At 42.6% G+C, this 26,620-nt stretch overlaps 1 protein-coding gene across 1 annotated transcript in view; it reads left to right on the plus strand.

Moving 5' to 3' along the window:
* The first annotated feature begins 93 nt into the window (after nt 1-93).
* ISM1 (isthmin 1) overlaps nt 94-26,620 on the plus strand; it is a 39,624-nt gene continuing 13,097 nt past the window's right edge. The window contains exons 1-2 of the mRNA XM_042819650.1: nt 94-240; nt 19,979-20,215. Of these exons, the coding sequence (XP_042675584.1) occupies nt 109-240; nt 19,979-20,215 (369 nt within the window). The 5' untranslated portion in view covers nt 94-108. The remainder of the gene's footprint in view (nt 241-19,978; nt 20,216-26,620) is intronic.

A 26,620-nucleotide genomic window follows, 5' to 3' on the forward strand; every position in this document is an offset into this window, starting at 1 on the left:
CCGGCGGCGGCGGCGGCTCCGGCGGCGGCGGCCGCGGCTCCTCCTCCTCCTCCGCCTCCCCCTCGGCCGCCGCCGCCGCGGGGCCCTAAAGCCGCCCGACTCAAGAGGATGGTGCGGCTGGCGGCCGAGCTGCTGCTGCTGCTGGGGCTGCTCCTACTCACCTTGCACATCACCGTGCTGCGCGGCGGCGACGGAGAGCCGCAGGGTCCCGCGGGCGCCGCCAACCACAGCCAGCGGCAGGTGAGTGCCGTCCGGGGAGAGCGCACCTGTCCCGACCGTGGCGGACGGAAGGCGGAGCCGCCGCCGGGCGCGCTGGGGCGGCAGCGGGCGTCGCAGCCGCGGTGCGTGCGGGGCCGCGTGGGGCGTCCCAGCCGCGGCGGTCGGGGAACGGCGCTTGGAACGGGAAGTACGGCCGCCCCCGGGGTTATCGGGACGCGGGCGGGCGAGGGATGCCTGCAGCCGATGGGGAGCGGGGCTGGGTGCGACCCAGCCGTCCGTTCCAGCCTCCCGATCCCGTGGAACCGACGGTGAGTTACCTCGGTGAGAGGTGAAGGACTCTTTCTGTTCTGTGTCCGGCGGTTCTGTTTTTATGCAGCGTCCCGTTTTGTAGGCGTGCGGAGAGGCGGTGGTGCCGGGACCGTCCGGGCGCCGAGGCAGGGCTGCGCGTAGCTGGTCAGGTGCAGCCGTTCTCGAGCTCCGTATCCTGGAGTTAGAACAGAAAAGCCACCAAACCACGTGAGAAGCTGATAGAAAACGAGTAATCATCATCGGCATAAATTCAAGCGGCCCCCCCCGGTATCATGTTAGACGAAGGGAGGCATCGGCAGAGCGCATCTTTATAAACGTGAGGAGGAGGTGCTGGAGACCCCCCTGCATTCACGGGCTCTCGCCCTCCACCCCCCCCCGGTGCAGTCCCCTACCAAGTTCAGATCCTGTGGGGGGTCCCGTCACCCGCCAGGGCCCACTGCGGTGCCCCTCTGCAGCTGTAGTGCTGGCCTTGGCCCTACAGGACGTTTTTGTTTAATATCTTCACAATTTTGTCTATTAACGTTTCACAAACGATGCTTACTTTCCTCACGGGTGCTCAGAATGCCTTTTTAAAAGGATGTTCCTTGGAAAAGTAAATGTGGAGAGGTTTTTTATGAGGTGTTTGCTATCATTAGGATAACCCCGAATTTGCCTTTTCTTACCGGGGTTGTAATGTAATGAGGGAAACAGCTGGGCTGCGTGCTGCATCCCCGAGGAGCTCTTCTCAGAGTGCTTTTGTGGAGTTAAGGTGATAGAGGAGGAAAATCGGACAGTTATCTCAGGGTGTTGTCATTCTGCCTTGGCCGTCTCATCCAAATCTGTTCATTGTCAGCTTGGAGCATTTTTTCTGTCCGGTTATTTCATTTGTACAGAAAACTTAGGAAAGTGTGCCTTCAGGCACCATGATGGCTTTAGCAGTTCATATTTTGCCATTTGTAGAACTGAAATTTTTATGTACTTCCCAGCAGAATGGATTCTGCAGCTCCGTATCTGGGAGAGCACGTCTGTGCAACGCATCTCAGGAGGGAGATCGGCGGGTGATCGGCAGGGCAGGCGGCAGCCTGTCCGCTTCTTCTTGGATTAGGGCTGCCAGGGACTCCTCAGCCAGATGGAAAGCACTGTAACCTGCCTCAAAGGTTGAGCAGGCGGACGCATGGCAGCACAGGGCGGGAGGAGAACTTTGCATGGGTGTCTCTGGGTCGGGGGCTGAGCGCCCTGTGGCTGTTAGCACGGCTCACACCGAAGTGAAACACAAAACAGCAGCGCACTGTGTTCCCGGGTAAAGGGTCAACGGGGAATAAAACCACACAAAACTGCACTTAGGTTTGTTGGTGTGAACACGCAGGCACCTCTGCGGTTGTTACCGCTCATACTAAAGAGCCCCAGTGTTGATTTAGAATACATGCGGATATGTGATGCAGTGAACCTCTGCTTCATGTATACAGCTAGCTGGCTGGCTCGTCACTCTGTCCTGCTGGCGGTGCTGTCAAAGCGACAGGTGTTCTGTGGGGCTGCTGTTCTGAGTACTCCTATCCTCTGGTTTTCCTTTCTCTTTGTCAGTCTCAGTATGTCTGCGGAAAGAAAAGATTGTGAGAATCCGCCCAAGTGTCGGTGTTTCGTCTGACCAAATGTCATCATTTGCTGCACAGATCATGGCGAACACGGAGAAGGCTGCTCTGTGCAGCAGCTGCTTGGGGAAATGCATTCTGACAGTGCAGATTTCTGCATTAAAATTGCTTGTGTTTATTCCTGGCTATTATCAAAAGGAAGCTGTGACATTTTAAGGCTTCTGCAGTCAGCTTGCACCAGTAAAGCAGTCTGCACTTGGTTCTATGTGTCCGGAAGAAAATCTGAAGCATTGGTCTACTATTTTTGTTAAAAAAGTAGAACAAGCAGACAAAATCCTAGCACGTTCCTGAACCTTTTGCATAAAGCTGGTTTACAAAGAATCCGTTCTAATTTCAAATGCTAATGGAGATTTAAGTAGTCTGAAACAGGGACCTGTATGTGTGTAGTCAGATTCATGAAGAGAGGAAGAACTTCTCTTTCTCCCAGTGTTGCTCCTACAAGCAATGGAAGGATTTGAGAGAAAACACAATTATTTTTTTTTTGCCTCCCAGTTATGTTTGAAATGCTGATGGATGAAGAAAATCCAGATAGAACTTCCACCTTACAATTAAACAAGCTGTGTTTTCCCCACTCTTGTTTCTGCTGCTCTTCCCTGTGCTGTCTCTGTTCCTGGCCACCCAGGAGAACGGCCCCTTGTGCTCTGCTGGGGCTCTTTGGGTGGGTGGGATACAGCCATGGGTATCCTCACTTTGCTGCTGCAGAAAGAAATAGGCTCTGCATCTGCACTGCTGTGGTTTTGTGCTGCTGCAACATAGGTTTTATGGCAAACTAATGTGAAATGTGTTTCGTTGTTTTCAAGGCTTGCTTTTCCTTGCTGCTGGTGGTACTGGAGGGATCGAGGCAAATCACGAAATGGTCACTCAGATACAGTGGAGTAATTCAGTTTCTGGCTCTCCCAGTCCAAGCAGGAGTCAGGCTGTTTACTTTGGGAGAGTTTTAGGCTGAGCTTTTTAAAGCCTGTTGGAGCTCTGGGGCTTTACATTTGGTTAACTCTCATAGAAACTGATTGTCTAAATCATCTTTGAAAAAATGTTGATTCAGCTCTTTGCATTCATGTTTTCCAGTCTGTCCTTAGCCTTTATAAGATGCCAATAACTGAATGTACATCGTATATTTCATATGAGCACTAAATCCTTCTCTGCCTTAAGAACAGTTCATACACTGCACAAATGACTTTCAGAGCAGGTGTCCTGTGAGTGAAGCAAGCTGATACTTGAGGGACCAAGATCTCTTTTGGTGAGATTGTTACTCATCACAGAGGATGTCCTGGTTTGTGCTTTTTGATGGTGATAGTCCAGTGATAGATAAAACCTGTCTGTTCTCAGCAAGCTTTGTTGTATAATTTCTTAGCAAAAGCTCACCCTCACCATTGGCATATGTTCTCCTAGTTAGGCACTAAGCCTTATGAAATGACTTGCACCATGTGCAGTTCATTCTCTCATCTCCTAAGGGAGAGAATTATGTGTGCTCTTTAGTGGTTTTGCCAGTGGGCTGTGGCTTGGTCCAGGATCTAGGGGGAAGGAAGGGTGATTAGCTTTACGTGTGCTGCTGCTGCATTTGTGGAAGCAGAGAAATGGGGGGGAAGAAATGAGGCTGCTGCTCTGAGCAGAGCATTTGCTGTTGTCCATGGCTCCTAGGAGAGATTCCTCCACATGCCAGTCCTAGCTTCAGGAAAACTCCAAAAAATGTTAAGCTATGCACCTACCCCATAGATTGATATCCCAGTAAACAAAAGCATTCCTGGTGGAAAAGAGTTACTGCACCTTCAGGGTAAGATGTAGCAAGCTTCTTGATAAGTAGCTAAGACTACTGCAGTAATTTAGAACAGGAATCCAGGAATATAATATTTAGTTATGGCTGCAAAGAGCAGTGTTACTCAGGCACAAATGTAATTTCCTATGTTAGATTTGACCAAGATATTTGGATGACACACATTTTGCTGAATTTCTGTCTAGCTCAACAGCTGAAAGTAACTGCACTGCTCGAGTCTTCAGTGATAAATACCTGGCATGAAATCACAGTGTGCACTTCAGTTTCTACAACTGTATCTCAGAGCAGTTTTCTCCTAGTGCCTTATACAGAAGACTCTATTGAAGTGCTTTATTTCTGTTTTGAGCAAGATTAGGATCATTTTTCCATCTCTTCATAGGATAGTATCGAACAGAAACAAACAAGCAGACAAAAACAGTGTCTTAAAGTCATTCTGGGTCTGGAGCAAGAATGGTTAAAGGGAAGCCTGCTATTCATGGCTCAGAGTCCTGCTGATGGATTTAGGTGGCTGACTGACAATGACATCAGGAGTGGTAGGTTTGAATCAGGTTCCTGGGAAAGTCCAGAGCCTTACTGGTGATGCTTAGTGATAATGAGATGTGGAGGCAAGGCATGGCTACCTAGAGAACCTGGAAGGAGCTGGGTCAGTGGTACTTCTGTTGGCTCACCTAACCTGGACAATCAGCACTAGTTCTTGAGTAGTTTTTATTTTGTGGGTCACCCTTTAAACATAAGTCTGTTCTGCACAGGAAGAACACAGCTAGTCTGTCAAGCTGTTACAGCAATATAACGGCAGTAGAACAGTGCTGACCCCTAACTGTTATCTGATCGGCACAAGAACCTCACCCCTCCTCCAGCTTATGTTGTCAGTCCCTACATTCAGCCACGTTTCCCTGCTCTGTCCTGGCTTATGCCAGCTGTCCCCAAAAGCAGGAGGTCTAGGGTTGAAGCTCTGCTCCTGGTCTTCATGACCCCAGCAATTTCATTATCGTTTTGCTGTCAGGCAGGAGCTGGTCACTGTGAGCTCCCCTCTGATTTTAACATGCGTGTTATGACCTGCTAATAGGTATCCCAGCCCTGGTGCTCAGAGCTTCATCATGCTAAGCTTTTTAATACTTTGCTCTGCTCTGGAATTGTTTTGTTGGGAAGAGATCTATTTAACTAATTCCAGTTATTTTAAGTGTAAATCAGGACCCTTGTTTCAAATTCAGCGAGTGTTTTGTCTCCACTCATATCTGCTATTTCTGTATATTAATGATCAGTGCCTTATTGTTCCAAAATGATGAGACACTTCTTTAAGGAGCAGTGAACGATTAGGTGGAAACTCTGGCTATGTTGTGTTGCAGCATCTGAAAACCTTACAGAAAACTTCACAGAAAGTGAAGTGCAGAGGCTGCCTGCCACAGACATGCCCAGCCCTCGCTCCTCTCTTTGGGCTCACAGGAGCTCTCGTGCTACAGGGCCATTCCGAAGCCACTGTTTGGGAGTGCTGAGGCTGCCTGCTCCCTGCAGAGGTTGTCCTCTGCATCCTTCTTGTTCACACTGAACAGAGCTACCCTGTTGTATCACAGAACTCGTTTTCCTCTGGGAAGAGCAGTGACCTGGGCAGACCTGACCACAATGGTAGGAAATGATTTTGCCCTAACTTTTTATGCTTATATTTCCCTAAAATCTTGAAATGAAATCATACTTAAGACATGGTAAGATATGCTGACAATTTAGATATTTTCTTACACATATATGAACTATAAAATTGAAGCAAAGTGGTTTTTGTTTGTCTCGAAAGTGGAATGATAGACAAGATTTAGCAGCTTTGACAGGTCTAAATCCCAGAATTGGTTGCTATGCAACCTTCTGTGCATTTTACCAGTCCTCCATGCTAACAAACGTGATGGCACCCACTTGTATCTCATTTGCTCTTTTCATAGTGTTGTTCAGTGCATGTTTGGCCTCTTTCATCAGTCATATATTGCTCTCTGCTTTACACTAATCAACAGCTCTTTGTTCTCTGTAAATGTTGACCTTTTTAAGCATTATTTTTCAGTGGTAGAAGTTGTAGGTCACTGATGCATCTCATTCTTTATTTTGTTGTTTTCTTAAAAAAATTATTTTAATCTTAATCCAAGCTCTTTGAGGATTCTTTGTTGTTGCTGTTGCTTGCAAACAATGAGTAGCATCATAGGTCTCCAGGCATGAATGCGGGCTGTAGGCACTGTCACAATGACTAATAAAGTGATAACTTAGAACAGAAAAATAGAAAGTGCTTTAGTAAGTTGCAAAAGGAACTTTTGAATAATGTAGTGATTACTGTTGTACTTGAACACAATTGTGCCTCCAGGATACTGATTTTAAAAGTTTTGAAGGCAAAAAAAAATAAAAATAAAAATGCCAGGTTAAATGTCATAGGTGAACACATACAGATGAGTAATATTTCCAAGAAACAGAGTAGTGAGCTCACTGATCCATCAGTAAGAACAGAGCATTTCCAGTGTTGGTGTTTCTTTGTACTTTGAATTTGAAACACCAGGAAAAGAAAGAAAACAAAGTGCAACATAACGTGTTATTGCAACAAGCAATGGTTGGCCGCAGTGGTCAGTTGTGTGGCAGTGTAATGATTGGTCAGGGGAGCTGGTCTGGGAGGTACTGGACAACAGTTCCTTTATCCTTTTGCCTTGGTTTACTGTGCTTGGGAAAATCATAGCAGTAGGGCATATTTTTTGTATTTTTCCCTTCTAGCTGTCAGCAATATGAAAGCAGGTCTGGAGCTGTTCACCTCTAAACTCCTGTAGACTAATGGCATTTGGGTCCCCTTAATCTTAGGGAGGTGATCATAAAGATGAAAGGAAGATCAAAAATTAAGTATTCCTTTCATCACTCATGATGGGCTCAGACCATGCTGAAAGACAGAACTTGACTTTTACACCTCCGTGCTAGTCCTACGTTCTCAATGTGTTTAAATTGACTTCATGAAGCAAGAAGAGCCAAGGTCTCAGCTGCAGACCTAGCCAAACTTCCTTTGGAATTTGAATATTTTACAACTCCGCTTTTCTGAAGAATTCATAGGCATGTAACACACATAATCTGGACCTCCACCCATGAAGATAAGCTGGGCTTTGGCATGGGTTTTCTTCTGATTGCGTGAATTCATTTCCATCCACAGTGCTTCATTCTTAATTTCATACCCACTTTAAAAAATCTTGGACTGTTTTGTCCCACAGTAGCTCTTCTTACATGGAAAGATTAAAATACTCTTTGTCTGCATGGCTGTTGAGATCAGCACTTGTGGCAACACCATTGTGAGTACAGTGTAAGTATCTATAAACTGCCCAAATAGAGTGTCCCACCTCTTCATACCACTGTTCTGAAAAAGTCCTCCCTTTCCAAGGGATAATTACCTAGTCAGTGCTGTTTGTGGACCAAGTTTAACTTCCAGAAAACCTCCTTCAGCTATCTTGCCTTTGCGTTCCCATTGGATTGCATATTCAGGTACTGAGCAATTGAATATTGTTACCAAGGCATCTTTTCTTGTACAAGCCCAGGAAGGCTGAGCAAAAGGTGAGGTCCTTGCACCAGAAGTTGTTCTGTGCTGTAGCCCGTGGTGAAAAGAGGAGGTGACTGGCAGTGGAGCGTAATGTAATGGAAAGAGCAGTGAGAAGGGCCCAATGATACTAAGGCTATTTTGGATGTTACTGTTTCAAAATGTCAAATACTTTTAATGTCTTTCTTGCCTTAGAAGTAAATCAGCAGCAGCAGATTTTGGTACAAGGACACCAAAAATTACCCCACTGGAAGTATTTGCCTAAGATTATTATGGGTGTAAGAAGCATAAATTTGCTTGGTTTTATCTGCCACCTATATGTCAGTGTGGGATTTTAAAGACAGTATGAACTTGATCTAATGTGACTAAATAGACATTTACTGATGGCCTTTTGCACAAATTACCCGGGGGGAAAAAAAAGGATAAAAACAAAATCTTCTCATTCTTTTAAGGAAAGTTTATAAAAATAAAAAATAAACCAGAGCTAGCTAGCCTGGATTTTGTAAAACCTCAGTGTAATCATCTAGCACATCATATGACTTGCTTATGCGGTTTTAACTTCATACTGGGAAATCGTTTAGTGTCCATGTAGTGCCACAACAGCAATAAAGCTGTCCCTGCCATTAATGTCTGCAGATACAACTCACATCTGAAAGTGTCTTTTGAAATTACCTCAGTAATCAGACAGGAGTTGTTTAAGATGCAGTTCGTACATTGGCATTTTGCGCAGCTGATTTTTAAGAGTCGCTGGACAGAAGAAGTCTGTAAAGGTTCACTGCACAGAGCAGGCTGTAACAAAGCAGTTAATGATTCTTGTGACATGAATGCTGCCATTTCAGTTTATTTGAATGACACTGGCATTCTGTCTTAAATATATCACGTTTTATTAGTTTTGGGGTTTTTTTGAAACCAACTAGATATTAGGCATGGATATGCATCTTAGCTAAACTATAACCTCACCAGCCTGTGCCTTTTCCACTGCAGAGCACACAGAGTTTTTCAAAACATGTAACCACAGTGATATTTTTATAAAGGAATGTTCACCTCATGGGATTTTGTTAAGGTGTTCTATTTTTTTTCAAAGTTACAGCTTCACTTTATTGTACATGATGTCCAATAAAAAAGATATATGTCTGTGATTGGACTTTGAAAAAGGGCCATGGTGCCTATTCCATTTAAAGGGAATGAAGTCAAGCAGTAAATTTGCTGGTCGCCCTTTTCATATTGACTGTATCTCGGCCAGCAGTCGGTCTTTGATGTTGCAACAATAGAGCAAAGGCAGAGGAGGAGGAGGATTAGGACCTCCATAATATAAAAACAAGTCTGCATTCATCATGATTTTTATAGAGCACACAGTCCAGGTCTATTGGAGGTTTGTAGTATAGTCTCAGTCTGCAGAAGAGTGCAGCAATCTTAACATTTACAGGTGGTTTGCAATTCATCCATCCTCACAGTCTCTTCTTAATTTAGAGTTTGGGCTTTAAACATTTAAACATTTTCTTATTCCTTCCTACAACAAGAAAACAGATGTATGTACGAATAGAGCCTCTGAAGAATCATTTTCCTTTACAGGGATTGACTGTAGTACAATTTATAAAAAGCTAGCTGCAGCATGCCAATAGAATATCTATTCCTCATCTTGTGCTTTAGAATCCTAGCTTTTAATGGGATAGAATAGAGTGGTTGATATGGGTGTATTGAACATTTGTGGAAATATGTTTCAAAAGGGGACCTAGGGTAGCCCACCATGCCCATGTCTTTAGATGTCCTGTAACAATAGCGCTGAAGGTTTCACATGAGCTATTTAACCTTAGAGTCCTGGCGCTTTTGATATGCATTTAAATGGGAGCAGTGCTAGCTCTTGCTCTTCATCAAGACATACAGAAGGAAAAGGGTCACCCATCTCATGAAAATGCATAAAGTACCAAATTGCACTAAATGCTGGTGAGAATAGGTAGGTCTTTAATTGTGGGAAGAGCTTGGAAAGGGTGGAATAATCTGCAGTGCACCACAGTGGCTGTGCATGCAGTGCTAAGGGAGAATGGAGTGTTCCCAGTGATGCAGCGGTGGCAGCAGCAGTGAGCCTTGTGCAAGGGATCGGTGTCAGAAGTCCAAAGGCAGCTCTTAAGAGACCATCTGGAGACCTACCAAGTGAAATGCTTTGCTGCACTCCAATTCCATTGGCTTTTGCATAAGGCATGATCCTGCAGTGTCCTGATAAGGCAAAACACCTGGAAATTTTTTCATCAGGCTGCAAGGACATCCGATCCAAAGAAGGAAAGGGAGGAGAAAAGATTCTGATCTGCACATGACGTCTTAGGACTTGATTTAGGGTTGGATCCTGTGCCTTACTGGGAGTTCAGATTGGACCTGTGAGTTGAAACTCGTGAACAAGTCACCACTCTCCAGCTGAGCTGGAGTAGCCCTTTAGATGCCTTATCCTACCTTCATCCCACTACAAACATAAGGAGATGCAAGGCATGGTGCCCCAAGCAGAGCTGAGCTAACCAATCCTGGCCAGGGTAGCTGGGTGTTCAGCTGGGTAACTGCTGCCCCGGACAAAGAACTCCAAGGTATTGGTGAACACTAAATATACAGCTTTTCAGTAAGGAATCTGCTCTTTTATGTAACATCTACCACAATGGTCATTAAAAAGTAACATCTGGTGCCGAAAATACACACATGGTATTTCTGTGCTCTGCTGTATGTCTCCTTCATCAGGTCCAGATACAGCAGTGTCTTAGCTGTCTCTGCTTTCCCCAGTTTGCCAGCTGATGAAAGCAAACTACGTGGGGCTGAGCCACTATCAGGTGGGAGCTCTGGTGAGTTAGAGGCATTACTGCATTTAAAAGAGTTTGCCCTTGAGGGATCAATAGCTCTGAAAAAGCTGAAATCCGTCAGTGGCAGTGAATTTGATTCTTGTTCTTCTTTGATCTGACATTCACGGCTTTCTGAATCATGTAAGTCACAGCTGCCTTTCTCACCTGTTCCTCCCACTTTCTTCTCCTGTCTCCCAAAAGGAGCGCTGTTTTCATATTTGTAAGAATACAGCTATTGCAGTCTTAGCATCAAAATAAAATGAACTGATCAGTTGCATAGCAGAAGAGCGAGGGTCTGTTTAGTATTGCCTCTCCGGTTTTCTTTTTTCTTTACTCCATTTAAGTCTTTCCACTATAAAGTGAAAAGAGATTGCAGCTGAAACTGTGCATTTGCACACACGTAGAATGAGTAGGGAAAAGAGTATACCAATTCCCCAGTAAACACTGCTGCTGTTGGTAAAAAAAGCTACAATTACGTTGTAATCAGGTTATAAACCTCATAGTCTTCCCTTGACAATTATTGCAGTTTAGCTGTAAGAGCCATACGAGGAAAGAAGACATTTATTTATCTCTTTAGCACGGTTAAGTAGCTGGAAGCAAGTTCTGTGCCACAGCCAATGAGGAAATGCTCTTCCAACCTGCTGTGCAATGTATGTGCTGTATACACTTCAGGCTCTCCCTCTATGCAGAAGCAGCTCTTTCTCCCTGGGATCTAGGATGGTGTCTAGGGTCACATCTCTGTTCCTCTAACAGAGGAGGATAGGACATCTCAAACCTGAACTGCTGATCTTTTCTACTTTGCTGCTACCTCTGGTGCCAGGACTAATCACAGGATGATTTGGGGCTGTTCCATATAGTTCACTGTTGGTGGTTCCTGGGTGGCTTCAGTCCACAAGCAAGTTTGAAAAATAGAAATGCTTATTCCAAGAATAGCTTAGAACTAACTAGTGACTGTAGGGAAGAGGGGAGACAGAAATGAAGATATTTTCTTTTCACGTAAGTATCAGATTCAAAAGCATCTGCCTCGTTCAGTGTGTGTATGGTATTCATTTCCTGTCTGCAGTCTATTGGAATGCCCCCCGAGTCGTTTGAAATTGAAAATCAAGTCATACTTCTTTAATCAGCTCTAGGAAATAGCCCTCCTCCTTTACTATTCTCAGAAAATTTATATATACATGCATAGAATTTATAATATAAAAAGCCCACATTTCCCTCCAGGGTAGATGCTTTCTCTCCTCTTAAACAGAGAGAAGAGTCTTCATGTAGTATTGGCATGGTGCACTGCATAGCTTCTCGCCTGCTCTTCTTCCCCATCATGTCACTGGAGGGAGGCCTTTCTCTTGTGTATCTGCTTTCTCTTTTGCTGTCATGAGGGCAGTTCACGGAGATGTAGAAAGAGGGCATAATGTCCATTGATGATGACTTGATACAAAAATACAACTGCTATTGTGCTGCATTTGCAGTTGCAATTTATGCTGATGACTTCCAGTTGCTCGTGTATCGCTCTCCAAAGCTTTCAGATGGAGAGCCTACAGCTGTACGTGCAGGCTTGAAACAGTGCTGTGCTGTTGGAGCAGAGATGTGTGCAGCCGCTCAGGTTTCTGCTGCTGTTTTTCTATAAACTCCTGAGTGCAGTAACAACCCCTTGTAGAGAGTGTTGTGGGGCATATGCGTGGTGCTAAACAAGCACTGCCTTTCCTCTGCCTTCACCCTCTAACTTGCATCAAAATGAAAAGTCAGCATTGGTGGGGAAAGCAGCTAGTGGTGGGTCAAGTAAATTATCCTGCAGTGATTCCATGGTGTGTGCTTTGAGCACCAAGACTCTAGTGATTTACCTTTTTTCAAGCACAGGAGTATTGCCAGAAGCACAGGAAACTTTGTGTTTTTGGAATATAACGCTTGTCTGCATTTTTGCTTTCCTGTTATTGGCTTTTGCTTGTGTGATGAAGTCATCACGTAACTTTTGGTCTGTGGGGACTAAACACTTTCTAGTCTCTAAAAACATCTGCCAGCTAATACAGCCGGACCCATAGACACTTCTGAGAGCATAGGGTGGATATTCAGTGGCATATGAGAAGGAGACACAGAGGCTGAGAATAGCTGTTCCTTGGAAACTAACAGGTGAAGGCAAATTTGAACATTGAAAAGGTCTCAAGTAAGGCTATTCTTTTGGCTAGGGAGAGATGAAAACTTCACTTATTAAAGCTGGTTCACCTAGTGAAATCCTAGCCACAGTGATTTAGTGGAAGAAACTCGCAAAAGGGCCTAGTTTGAAACCCGTGGAAATAATTTCAGATGTATGTTTATTCACTTTCTTTTCCACTGATTTTGTCTCCACTGCAAAGTTTGGCCAAAAAGTTGTATACAAAATTATTAATACTCTAGATTTCCTTTGCTTTTGTGGTTTTGATTACAGCTTAAGGCACATTTCCCCATTCTCCTGGAACTCTGTGTGCACATTCTGATACAGACTTGAAATGGTGACTTTTAAATTTAGCTATGACATAAAGGGATTCTACTTAAAACTATATTACGCTACTGATTTTGTGTAAGGATTTAATAAAGTGTAAATGAATTTGTACTTTCAAGGAATTTTCATTTCAGCATCACAGGTTACAGAAGTGAAATAGCTGGCTTACCCCTCAGTTGGGCATTCTCCTGTTCGGCTGCTCGATCAGTGAGTCCTGTATGGAGAGCTCCAGCCAAGCAGCGATTACGGGGGAGATATTCAGGGTCACGAAGAACAGCTGAAAGTTTACAATCAATCAGTTAGGCAACTGGAAGTATCTGTTAACTACAGGCAAAATGTGGCAGTAGTCATTGGTCAAAGCCCTACACCATGTTAGTTCTGTGTACTTGGCTGATCTGTGGAGGGCTAAGGATGTGCTGAGGAACAAAGCATCAGTGTGCGCTGTGTTAGACAATTTGCTAAAGGGCCTCTGTTATTTTCCTGCAGACACTGAATGGTAATCACCACCAAATCCATTATATTATCAAAGTGTTTATACAAACTGACAGCTCCTCACTTCCAAACTGAGCCACACTGTAGTGTTTTCCAGCTTAACCAAACATGAAATACAAGCAAACAACAGAGCACGAAAAATAGCTGCGCTGTGAAAAGTGTGTCCACAACATGTAGGAAGAATTTGCCAGATCTGAGTATAATACGATTGGTTTTCTTCTTGAGTTCTGAGGAGAGCACTGCCTGCCAGAGGTGTTTACTGAAGCTGTAGAAGAGTGGTCTAGGACTTACTGGGCCTTGGAGGAGAAGGCCACCCCAGTACTATGCCCTACGATCTCTGCAGTCATAAGTCTGGGTCATGTGTTCAGTTCTCAAGACTTTCTGTGGAACTAAGGGCTAGAACTTTCTAGTGTAAAAAACTAAAATTGAAGGGCTGTGGTTCTGAGATGGATGTACCTATATGTTTTGAGTTGCTTTTTCTGCTGTAAGCAGCTCCTGAGAGCTATCTCTGTATATGGCAGAAAATCAGCACTGGTACCTTGGGCTTACGCCCCATCATTGAATCTGCTCATAGGCGCTGCTCCAGCAGTGGCTGTGGGTCACCATGTCTCCTCTGAAGCTCCGCTGTCTAAATAACAACACTGTTCTCTGTTTTTTATGGAGACAGTATTGCTTCAGAGGCCATGCAACCTCTGAAGCTCACGTGTCCCTGCAATACCCTGTGGGATGTCTGTGTTTGGTAGTTTTAGCCATTTAGTCACACACAGGGGTACTGCAAGTTTGAAAGAACAGGATACGATGTCATTATACTGTTTTTGCTGGACTAAACACGGAGCTATTAAAAAAGTAGACCATGCAACAGGACTGTTTTTTTTTTTTTTAGCAACCATAATCAGTGGATTTATCTTCCTTGTACATAATGTTTAAAACAGATGCTCTATTTTGCAGCCACTTCCTGAAAACAATTGTGCACATGCAAGCCAGCGTAGTCCATTTTAAATGATTTATGAATAGTGATTATCTAAAAAGGGCTATTAATTACTGCATCAATTCATTTGTGGCTTCTAAAGATAAGTAAGGTCCTTCACCACATTGATAAATGCGAACATGAAAGCATGCTTCGATGAAAATGAGAGAAGCTGAGTGGTTGATATGCCAACCCTTCGCTGTGATTTCTTCTGGTGGCGGGAGCTGTCTGTGACTCATTAGAATGAATGCGAGTCACACAGGAATTAAATATGAGCATAAGTGGTCTGTCTGCTGTATAAGAAAGCCACAGTAGAGCTAAGAACAGAATGTGGATTTACTGACTGCCTGGACTGTGTTTGCCATTAATGATAACATAGCTGTGCATCTCTGCTTTTCAACAGCTCACTGCACTGCTTGCTTAGCCAGCACTCTCCTCACCCCTGCACCTGCTGGGCCTTGCGCTGCTCATACTCCTGATATACAAAATAAGTAGATTCACGTGTAAACAAAACTCAGGCGTTCGATCACCCAAGTTCATTACAGATCTTGGATCTGCAGAGGTGAAAGTCTCATGTAGTATCCCAGCATGTTTCTCAGCCTCCCCAGACGGGTTAATTTTAAAGTGATCATTTAGCACTAACCTGGGAACGCATGACAGCCATCAAAATCAAAACAATCTGTTAAGGCAGGTGGGAAATGAAACCAGCCCTAATGGCAATAATGATTTTCTGTGAAGGCCCCAGGCTTCATTTTGTCTCTGATAGCAATATAATCTTTTATAGCATCTGTGAAGTTTGCTAATAAATAAACATTCCTTGTTGCTAGTGGTTGAAGATGCAGTACAGGTGCATTATGAAAGTGCACTGACAGACTGTCGGGTTCCAATTCAAGACCTCTTGTCAAGATCATTTTACAAGATATTTTAAAGGAGTATACAAGAAATAAAAAAAGCCGTGTAGCTGCAGCAAGGATTTGGTAATAGATTCCCTCTCTGTCTGGGAGTTGTTAGGTTTATAAGCTGCATCAGTTTTCATCATTCTTTCAGCTCTATCATTAGCAGTGCTTGCAGACGTGTCCTCAGCTTGGCAAGTGGGGAGGGAATGAAGGAAGGTGAGTATGAAAGAAGTAGGAGAGAAAGAGCAGCTCCTCCAGAGTATTTTCCATAGTTCTGGTTGCTCACCCCTTATTCTGTCTCAGTTGTTTTTCCAAATCTGGAAATTAAAATAAGGAAGAGAGGAGGGAGATGGATTCTTCACCTGATAAAAAAATGGAGAGAACTTCTCTTGTCTCCTAGCTGAGTATTTTTAGAAGTTCCCATTTCTGTTTAATTTTCTATGGGAAGGAAATGGCACATTTCCCTGCAGCTCACATCTAACATGACAAAGGAAGCAAAAATAAGAAAGCAATGGACAGAGTTAAAATACCTGTTTGATTATCAAAAAGTTAAACTGCAGTAAGAAATTCTTCCTGCCTGCCGTGCTGTACACACACTGGTGATGCCTTTTACCCACCTGGATCACCAACGTTTAGTTATACTCAAAAAAATGCCCATGAATTGTTCTTCCCTAGACACAAATGCATTGATATATGGGATTTTAAACCAGATCAGAGTGACTTCATCAAGTCTCACAGCAGTTGGTGGCAGAGATGGGAAAACAATACTCTGGGTCTGTTTTTACTTTCTTGTACATCACAACTCATCCTTCACACTCCACCCTGTAGAGTTTCTGTTGTGAAGGAGACAATATCACATTTTATCCCCATACTAATTTTTCTAACATATTTTTACTGTACTGTCCATTTGCCATCCATCCAGAGCCCACACCAGTCAGACATGGGGTACCGAATCATTGCCTTCCCTTTTCCAGTGATGAGTATGGCAAGGTATGTTATTGTGTAATGCAAACAGCGTGGCAGAGTCCCTCTGTAGGGTTTATTCACTGCCTTGTCACACAGCTGTGAATAATGAGTTCCTGCCCTTCTATACTATCCACACAGAACACTCAGAAATCTTTAGCTGTTTTGTACTAGGGACTTCCTGATCCCATGGTGACAGCAGAACTGTAGCTGACAGCAATGAAGAGTAACTCCTTAAAAGTCATCTTAATGAAAAGTTATGAATAATCCTGTTAAATGAAGGACAAAAAAACTAATTTATCTTAAAATATTCAGAGCAGATGCATCATTTGAGCAAGAAACCAATTATGTGCCTGATTTAGAAATGTCATAACTTCAAAGAAACTGAGTCAGTAGTTCAGAATGAAACGACATGGTTTCTAAATCAAGGGAAGCAACTTTGCTTTCCCAAAAACAATTGGAAATACAAATTACGTACACCTAAAAATAAATACTGTGAAGTAAAAACATGTGAAATAACTTAGAAATAAGTAGGGAAGGATATCCCTCCACAGATTTTCATCAGTTAGCCTTGTAACACAAACACTGTTTTCTTCAGCAGTCACACTGGCATTGTGGCGAGGACAGCCTTCTCCCTGTAGGCAGACCTTGGGAGATCCTTTGCCTGAGGTAATGCAGGAAACCAGCGAGCCTGCAATCTGCTTGTCAGGTACGAGCTCACTTTTTATCCATGGCAGCTCTGCTATGTTTGTACTAAAAATATGCATTTTTAGTAACACCGCACATCAGCTTAGACACAACACTAGGATTTACCTGTCTAAAACCAGACCTCCCGTTCATTTTAATAACTGAGAAAAAATGGTCTTTTCCTTCTGGTACTGTGAGCAGATGATAGCTGAATCTGCGGCCAGTGACAGAACATGAAGGAGCAGCACAAAGCTGCACCAGGGGAGGTTCAGACTGGATATGAGGAACAATTTCTTTACCACAAGGTGGTCAAACACCAGACCAGGCTTTTTAGAGAGGTGGTGGATGGCCCATGCCTGTCAGTGGTCAAGAGGCATTTAGGCAATGCCCTCAGTAATACGCTTTGACTTTTGGTTGGCCCTGGAGTGGTCAGGCAGTTGCACTCGGTGATCTCTGTCGTTCCTTCCAGCTGAACCATTATGAAGTTGTTTCTCGCTGACACTGCCATTAGAAATGTATTACTAGTGTTGAACCAGGGTCTTCTTATGTCCACCCTGACCATGCAGAGTGGACTATCTTCTACCTCTGTGCAGCAATCTTTGGTAAGGACAGTTACCACATTCCCCCTCCATTTTCCTTTTTAATGTTCAACAACCCCAACTCAATGAGCCTGTAATTAATGACAGCCCCTGCCCCAAGCAGCTTGGTAGTGGGCCCGATCAGCCTGATGTCATTACTTCACCATGACAATTTTCTAACTAACTCCATGTGATATTCCATCTGTCTGACACTATTAAAATCTTTTTATATAGTCCATATTATTGTAGTTGCTGAGCTCCCCGCGAACATCACAGGGAGGGAGGGAAGTGCTGTTATCCCCATCAAGGCACAGACAGACCGTGACCTAACAAGATCACACATGGAGCCTTATCAGAGAATTAAAAGTAGGTCTCTAAAGTCCTTGGCCAGCTCTCCAGCTGTATGGGATAGTAACACAGAGAATCAAGATGCTCCTGACTTCGTAAGCAAATAAGTATGAAACTATATGTGAGAAGTGCTTTTTTTTTTTTTTACAAAATCTCACTTTATTTTTAATAAAGGCGAGATTATGTGCATGACACCCCAGGAAAAAAAGAAATTAAAAATACCACATTTTTTTGTTCCTTTTTGAAGTAATTTAATAACAGTGCTGTTACTCCTTGTTAATCAGGCAGAACTGACAAACCATTTAATCCTCCTGTGCCAAGTTTGAAATTAAGTTCTGTTGGTTAAGCGTTAAGTTAAAGCTCAAGCATATGGGAAAGGAACCTGAAGTTAGCTAAGTGGCCATTGGTTTTGTTTCCCAGAGCTTACTGTCATGTGATTTACTTTCTACTTTGTATTAAATAAGGTGTGTGCTAATGGATGGCCCACCAAAGACACGTCTTGCCCGGTTTGCAGTGAAAAGTAGCATCCCTGGTTTAGCTTTCAGACAACACAGTTAAGAGCACATAGACTAATCCATGCCTATGAATGAATTTGGAATGAACTTTGTTCATCAGTGCTGGTGATGGATGAGTAATGGTCCTTTGGGACTTTCAGAGTGTAACCATTCTGATCACAAAAGTAGTACGAACAGTTCAATACTACTAAATCTGACCCTGCACTTCTTTACAAATGCAATGCAGTGAAGGGAGAGGAGAAATGCCTTTTACTTGAGATTTCACTTAGTCCCAGATTAACTCTTAAATCTTGGTTTATTTAAATCCCTGAACATTTTTCCTGTAAATGTGCACAGATTTTATTGTAAAATCTCTTCAAAGGTCATTTTAGAACATTCTGTGCAAATAAACAGAAAATAAAGGAAAAGGCATTGGAATTGCTGCCTATTTGAGACCTTAACAAAAGGTATGTTAGCTTAATTTGAGCCAGAGGAGCTGGATGGAGGTTGTGTTTAACCAGATATGCTGGCAAAAACATGCTTAAGAAGAGCCAGAACCACATGTGGCCACTCCACTTTAATTGTGCTTGTTTTAAAAGATATGTCTTTAACATTTACCCTATCCATTCTTGCTGTCTCTTTATGAACTGAAAATAAAAGCTCCCCAGGCAGTCATACTAAGACCTCAAACCTAAAATTCTTCAGCTGAGTCAAAAGCAAAACCTACGTTCAATCAGCCCCACGCATTTTTTTGTAGCTGTAAGAAGATTTGATTTGTCTACCTCTTTTTTTTTCTTCCCCCCAAGTCCCCAGGCCAGTCCTAACCCAGGGAGTGTTTTGATACTGAATGTAGCTCCTTGGTGAGGTCAAAGGCAGCAGTGACAGCAGTGCTACTGGTCTGAAGGCAGCCTGCTGTAATAAACTACGTAACCCAAAAGTACGCTCAGCAATAACAAAAGCATTAACTGCTGACCCACAGCTTGATGAAATTCAATCCCACCATTAGGCAAACATGAAAATGAGATCCCAAAGGAAGGAAGGAAGGTTCAGATGTTCAAGATGAGAGAAGTCGGGTGAGAAAGACAGATAGCTAGATGGAAGTTGCTGCAAACTAAGGAGAGAGAGAAAGAAGCTGCCAATTCAACATAGTAGGATCCTTTCATATCATGAATTTGAACTAAAACTTAACAGTCAGGGGTTTTGCTCCAATTTGGAACAGTGCAAACTGAAATGCTTTGTAGTAAAGATATCCTTCTACCATTTTAGGGACATAGAATCATAGAATCATTTGAGTTGGAAGTGACCTTTAAAGATCATCTAGTCCAACTCCTGCACAATGAATGTGAACACTTACAGATAGATCAGGCTTAATCTATATAACTTAATCTATATAACTTGATTTCACAGAACTTGCTACAGTTGTTCATGTTTTCAGAACTGCTTTAAGTTAGATGCTTGTGTTAGTGTGTTGATGTCACCTGAAGGCTGGAATGTTCCAGGAACCTAATCGAGCTAAGCACCCAAATCTGACTTAATTTTCTCACGCATCATATGGTTACAGATCCCCACTAGTGTAACTGAGTGTATTTCAGTGAGAATCAAGTCAAACTCATGTCAAACTCATGAAACCTGAGACAATACATCATAATTCCTGTTTGTTTAAAAACCCAGTTTTGGGTCAGGATGCCATAAGAACCTCTATCTGCACTCTGCAGTCATCATTAGCAGAAAGTTGGATGTGGGGGTGCTGGCAGGACTGCACCTCAGTTGTTGTTATAGTGCATTGCTTTTTTTCCCAGAACACGCTCACTGCAGATGACCATTCTCCTGAAGACAGCTTTAGCCTGAACCCCGAGGACAGAAGAGAATACCCCGATCTCCAGGCTGCCCACCGGCCATTCCCTAAGCAACGATTCAGGCAGGAAAATGGGCATACATCCTTACAGAGAGATGGACCTAGATCTTTCCTTTTGGATCTCCCAAACTTCCCTGACCTGTCAAAAGCCGATATCAACGGGCAGAATCCCAACATTCAGGTACAAATTTATGCTAACCTGTGACATTTTATGAAGCTACACAAGATCATTTTACTGAATCAAGTGAACTTTCAGCTTGGCTCCTATGTGATGCAGTCAGTATACCCTGCCTCTCTACCAAAAAGAGATTGTATATACTCTTTGTTGTCAGTGAATGCATAGATTTCAGTTTTTTTCTGAATTTCTCTTTGGATATTGTTGATTGCAGAATGTAGGTATCAATGCAGACCTATCCGTGATACTAAAGTCATCTCTGCTTTTGCATTTTAGAATATATTCTCTTCTTTGGTATTAAATGGGTATTTTCAATTCTGCTTTCAACTCTCCACTATAAAATCTGTTTATAAACAAATCTTTTGGTATGCTATTATAAAGTGCCACCATTCCCAAATGTTATAAGAGAATACGTGTAGCAGAAATGCTAAGTCATGGCCTGCACCAGTGATTGAGCACCTGGTGGGAAGGCAGGGCCAACCCAGGGAAGCTGGTGAATGCAATGCAGCTGAGTGACTGGAAGGACTGGAACCAGGATCCACCCCTTCCCAGGCCTCATTTAAAGATTGGCACTGGAAATAAGGGTATCTTGCTGGAGATCCCTACCTACTAGAGGTCTTCCAAAGGTAAGCAGTTTTTCTTTCTTTGTTTCTGCAGCTGCTGCATTTGGGTTTGTTCTCATTTGCTGCTGCCTAGGATTGTGCTAGTTCACTCTCACTGCTGTACTTTCCATCATGTTACAGCATTACAGTAGGTCTTTAAGTTTCTTCTCAAAATGTGGTCCTCTCTATAGAACTGTGCCTTAAGAGTCAATTTCTGCAGCAGCTGAAAAACTGTAAAAGAAAATCTGTCTGCAAGGAACTTTGTTATATGTTATTCCTCAAACTATTCTTGGGTTTGGAATGGCCTCTTGCAAGCCATTTGCATCTTTAAAACTTCAAGGCTTAGAAAGAGGAAAAAATGAGTGATTCGTTTTTAATTCAGAACCTTAAAGCAAAATTGGCGTTAATAAGAAGTCTTTTTTAACCAAAACAATAAATTGAAATGTTGTTCCGCCTAAGATGTGCTTATAAAAACAATACGCTAATAGAACTAGTTTTCTGGCTAAATAAATTCCTGGCTTCTTGCAGTTCCCCAGCCCACAAAATTACCATTCCTTTTGATATGTCTAAGAAGTACATACATAAAGATATAATAGACCTATTCGTGAGAGAACAAGCTGTCTCAAAGTCAACACTCCATTACTTCATAGATGGCTCGCAACATTAAGAAGTCTAACCGATTTGGATCAAGTGCAGGTCCAATACTTGACAGGCCAAGGTAGTAAACACGTTCAACATGTGGTGCCTGTACACATCCTTCTAAAAAGCCTCAGGAAGGGAAGGTAGGGAAGCTATAAGGGCCCCAGATTGTGGGAGGAGGTAAACAGTGTAATATTACTGTTCCGACAGTATGTAAACCATGGAGGAGGGCAGGAGGAGACAAAAACCTTCTCTGATTCGTGACAGTGCTTTATGTTTGGACTTAGGGAATGGATAAATGACTGGAGGATGGAAACATTTCCCTGGCTTGTCTTTACAGTAACTGCTTCTGCTATGACCTCTTTTTCCACCACCTGATGCTGGAAATGTGTCAGCCAGCTAAGTCAGCAGTTTTGCTGGACTCTGAGAACTGGAAACCCTTTTCCTGTAGACTGGAAAACATTGGGCAACATTAATCCCAGAGCTTTTTCTTACGTGTAAGGATCAATTCTTTCAGAAATAGGCTGCCTATGTTCTGTATTATACTTAGCTTATTCAGGTGCATAAGTAGGGATGTGCAAATCTTCCTGAAGTTCCTAGTTGACAGTCCTGCAGCAGCTTAGGCCTTACAGAGATAAAAAGTTCATTAATTCATTAAAAAATCATTTGTAGAAATGACTTTGAAGAAATTTTATTTCTTTGCCTGAATATTGTAAAAGGCCGGTTTATTCTTTCATGGGGGAGGAGGGGGAATTTAAAAAAAAAAAAAAAAAAAAAAAAAAAAAGCTATAGGGAATTCTTGCATATTAAGTAATAACAGTTAGTGACTAGCAATTTTCTCATCAGCTGTTTGGCAAACAAAGGCATAATCAATGCTCATCTTTTGTTTTGCTCACTGGCTTTTGGTGAGCTATGATCCTAAGAGCGTTAATTTAGAGTCACAGAATCATTAAAATTGGAAAAGACCTCTAAGATAATCTTATCCAGCCATCTGCCTACCACCAACATTGCCCACTAAACCATGTCCCTTAGTACTACATCTACCCTTTCCTTAAACACTTCCAGGGATGGTGACTCCACTACCTCCTTGAGAAGAAAGATTTGCCTAGTACCCAACCTGAACCTCCCCTAGTGCAATGTGGGGCCATTCGCATCTCATCCTATCATTGTTACCTGGGAGAAGAGGCCAACTCCCACCTCACCAGAACCTCCTTTGAGGCAGTTGTAGAGAGCAATAAGTTGTACAGAGCCTCCTCTTCTCCAGACTGAACAGTGGGCTTGATTCCCTTGATGTCCTGCATATGCCGTGTGCTAGCACTCAAGATGATCTATTTCATAACCTTCCCTGGCACTGAGGTCAGGTTGACAGGCCTTCAGTTCCCCAGATCCTCCTTATGACCATTCTTTCAATAAGAGTCATATTGACAAGCCTCTCCGAGGACCTCTGATAGATGGTGGAAAGCAGCTTGGCTATCGCCTCCACCAGCACTCTCAGGTAGATTAAATACATGTAAATAATGAATTGAGAACCTCAGCCTTTTCCTTATCCTCAGTGGTCACGTTCCCTGCTGCATGCAGTAAAGGATGGAGATTCTCTTTAGCTCTACTCTTACTGTTAATATATCTGTAAAAACACTTTTGTTGTCCTTAACCATACTGGCCAGGTTGAGTTCAAGCCGGGCTTTTGCCTTTCTAGACTTCTCTCTGCATATCCTAGCAATTTCCTTGTACTTCCCTTGATTTGAACCCACAGCTTCTCTTCACTTTTATTAGTGTAGGCCTATGTGGATCAAAAATAGTCTGAACATTTTAAAAATCTAATAAACGGATGTTAAATTCAGCCTAAGAAAGCAGGTTTTGAAGAGAGAACTTCAGTGAGTTCTCTTTATGGCCATTCCTTCTCTGGTTTTCTGTGAGAATGTAACTGCTATATCATGCCCTAGTTATGTGCTCTTTTGGAGAGGAAGTAGTGGATTTCAGAACACCATCACAGGAATTCAGGAAAATATGTCCCCCAGGCTACTACTGCATTTATCAGGTGATAATCAAATGTAAGTGTAGTGACCTGCCTTCTAGAAAAACCTCGGAAACAATAATTAGAGCCTGCAGTAAGGCAAATGCTGTTTGACTCTTTGCATGCAAGACACAAATTACTAAACTAGACTTTCTGTGGTGTTCTTGCCTTATTAAATCTTGCGTCATTTTGAGTGGCGTTTTGTGCCTCAGCATTGCTTTCATAGTGGTTGTTTTAGAGTAACTGCAGCAGCAGCTGTCAAGCACAGGCTGGTTGTTTGGTTTGAAGTATTAGATTTTCTTTATTTTGGTCATTTCAGCTTTTCTCTCAATGCTTGGGAGACTTCAGGAAGAGAATGGGATTTAAAATGTTGATCATGTCTTTCTCTACGTTTTTTTGTCTCTTTTTCATAGTTTTGCACTTGTTTGACACAAACTAGCTGAGGGATGCTTATGCAGACCTTGTAAACGGGCAGAGTAAGACAGAATATTCCATGCTTCTAAGTAACAGAGGGAAGTCATGCAGGGGATGAATAGAAACTTGCTTGTTTTTCATTTTTGATCAGCTTTTCTCCTAACCAGCCTTTTATGGCCTCACAGCTGTTCTCTGAGGCCTGAGACTCTGTCTCACCTTCCTGGCTGTTTCTCTGGGACCTCAACATGCAGTTGAGATTTTGCTCATGTCCCTCCTTCTTACCCCTGGTTTCCCACTCTTGCTTAGGTGGTTGTCCTGCTACTTTGCTGCTTTCCTAGCAGTGGTGAACAACAAATAACAAGAAAAGGAAAAAATTCCCTACTGTTTGTCACGCAAAGGCTTTCCATTGATACTGATCTTATAAATAACTTGAATCTTGATCAAATGTCAAAACCAGTATACCTGAAATACAACTGGGTGAGTTCCAGTTGTGACAGTTGACGAGACAAGTTCTGAACAGAAACAGAGTTAGGCAGGATTTCTGACCTAAAAAATGTCAATGTGTCTTAGAAAGCATATGATTAAATCTGTTTTGATTAGTATTCTTGCTGAAAATTGTGGCACTGGGAATAATAGAAGGCAGAAGTTAATGCTGCCTGCTTGAGGAAATGTCACTTGAGAACTGTGGGCTGTTTTTCTCAGTCATGGCGTACCAGTACTTCTCTGTTAGTTTTATTTATTCTCACAGAATTGTTTGAGTTGAATGAGACCCTTAAGGGCCGTCTAGTTCAACTCCCCTGCAGTGAACAGGGACACCTACACTAGATCAGATTGCTCAAAGCCCCGTCCAGTCTGACCTTGAATGTCCCCAAGAATGGGGGCACTTATTACCTCTTTAGGCAACCTGTCTCACCATCCTTACTGTAGAAAACTTTCTTCTTATATCCAATTGAAATCATCAATGTTCCAGTGTGAAACCATTTCCCCTTGTCCTATGACAACAGATGTTGCTGATGTCCTCTTCTTTCTTATAGCCTCCCTTTAAATTCTGAGAGGCTGCTCTCAGGTGTCCCCAGAGCCTTTTCTTCCCCAGGCTGAACAGCCTCAGCTCTCTCAGCCTGTCCTTGTAGATTCCTATTCTTTGATATCTACTCAATTTCTAACATCTTTTTTTTTTTTTTAAAAAAAAAAAAAAAAGCTACAGAGTTCAACTCTTCTCTAGGTTCATCAGTATCCATTCCTCACCTCTATTCATATCACACAGCTTTGAACACAATTTATTAAAGTTATTTTTTGGAGAAACTTTATGTTTCTCCAAAATATATGAAACTTTATGTCTGAAGCTGCAGTGGAAAGCGACACCATCTTAGTATCATCACAAAAGATCCAGCGATATCTGTGGCACTGAGTTCTAACCAGGATGTCCCACCTCTAATCTAGCTCGGTAAGGACAAGAGAGCTGTGGTAGCACTGAGTTCTTGTAATGCCTTTATGGTTTGATTCTTTGAGATAACAGGGACAATTGCTGCTATTAAGTTAAAACCCAGGAAAGTGGAGAGTGCTTGTTCCTTTTCTTGTTCCTTCAGCTGGGTCTGTACTATGGAGAACTCTCTGCTTCAAAGAGCAGTTGCCTGGTCAGTCTGTCTGCTTTGCTGCATTCACTGCAGCAGCAGAAGCACAGCGTAGCCATGTCAGGAGCTAAGCTAGTCCTCTTAGCAACCTGGAAGGATGAGTCTTGGCAGAGCTGGGTGCTGGAAAGCCATGGCTAGCAGCTTCTTATAGCGGAGCTGTGACCTCTGCAGTGATTTACTGTTGTAGTTAAGAAGAGCTTGCCACAGAGTGCACAATTCAGACCAGGGCTTGGGACCAGAACTTGAATTGAAGGATTCAGGTAGGCCCATCAGAACAAAAATTTCAGGATTTGAGTCATATTTTCCTCACTACTCCAAGCAAACTTTAATACCTTTCGCTTTCATCTGGTGAGTCCAGAAAACTGTTCTAAGTGAGCTGTCATTACATTACCAGAAGTAATTTTTCATTACTACAGACATCATTTTAGCTCAACTGTTATGTGACGTAAACCTAAACTTATCATTTCAGTATCTTATAATTAATCAATTTCAGTTCTGCTGTTACAGTATTTACCTTGCTGACTTGCACTTATCCATCTTTACATGGTGGCAAGTTCTGCACTGAAAACTTGCATCAGTTTCATGAAGGCAGCAGTAGAAATGTCCCAGAACCCATGGCTTGCACAATACTGCAAGTGTACTTCTTCTTGTAACATAATCTTCCAGTTGCTTAGGGCAATGTTTACACCATTAAAGTGAATTCAGAAACATTGTCTCAGTAAACAGGACAAAGTACTTAAGAACTTTTTGTGCACTCCAGCAAGTGGGATAATATTTATCTTCTGTATACTTTTGGCCAGGAGAGAATTGGATGTTGATGTCCCAAGACATCTGTGCTTGATACATTTGTTTCGTTAGAAATTCATTGCAAATCTGTTGTTTTAATGTACCTATGCCAATTGTTTTTAACAATTTTTAGAGGAACATCCTTATTTATAGCTCAAACAACCATAAAAGAAATGGCTTCACTTTAGGGTTGAATACTTCTGAAGATGATTGTGGATTTATACAAGAACCACGTTACCACAGACATCTTGGGAAGCGTGACAAAAAAATAAATAATCATCTTTGCAGTTTTGATAATCTCTGGAAGAAGAAAACAGGGAAAATG

Source organism: Centrocercus urophasianus, unplaced genomic scaffold, assembly GCF_019232065.1.
Source record: "Centrocercus urophasianus isolate 14NV4802_14NV808 unplaced genomic scaffold, USGS_Curo_1.0 seq_10, whole genome shotgun sequence".
Classification (NCBI taxonomy): domain Eukaryota; kingdom Metazoa; phylum Chordata; class Aves; order Galliformes; family Phasianidae; genus Centrocercus; species Centrocercus urophasianus.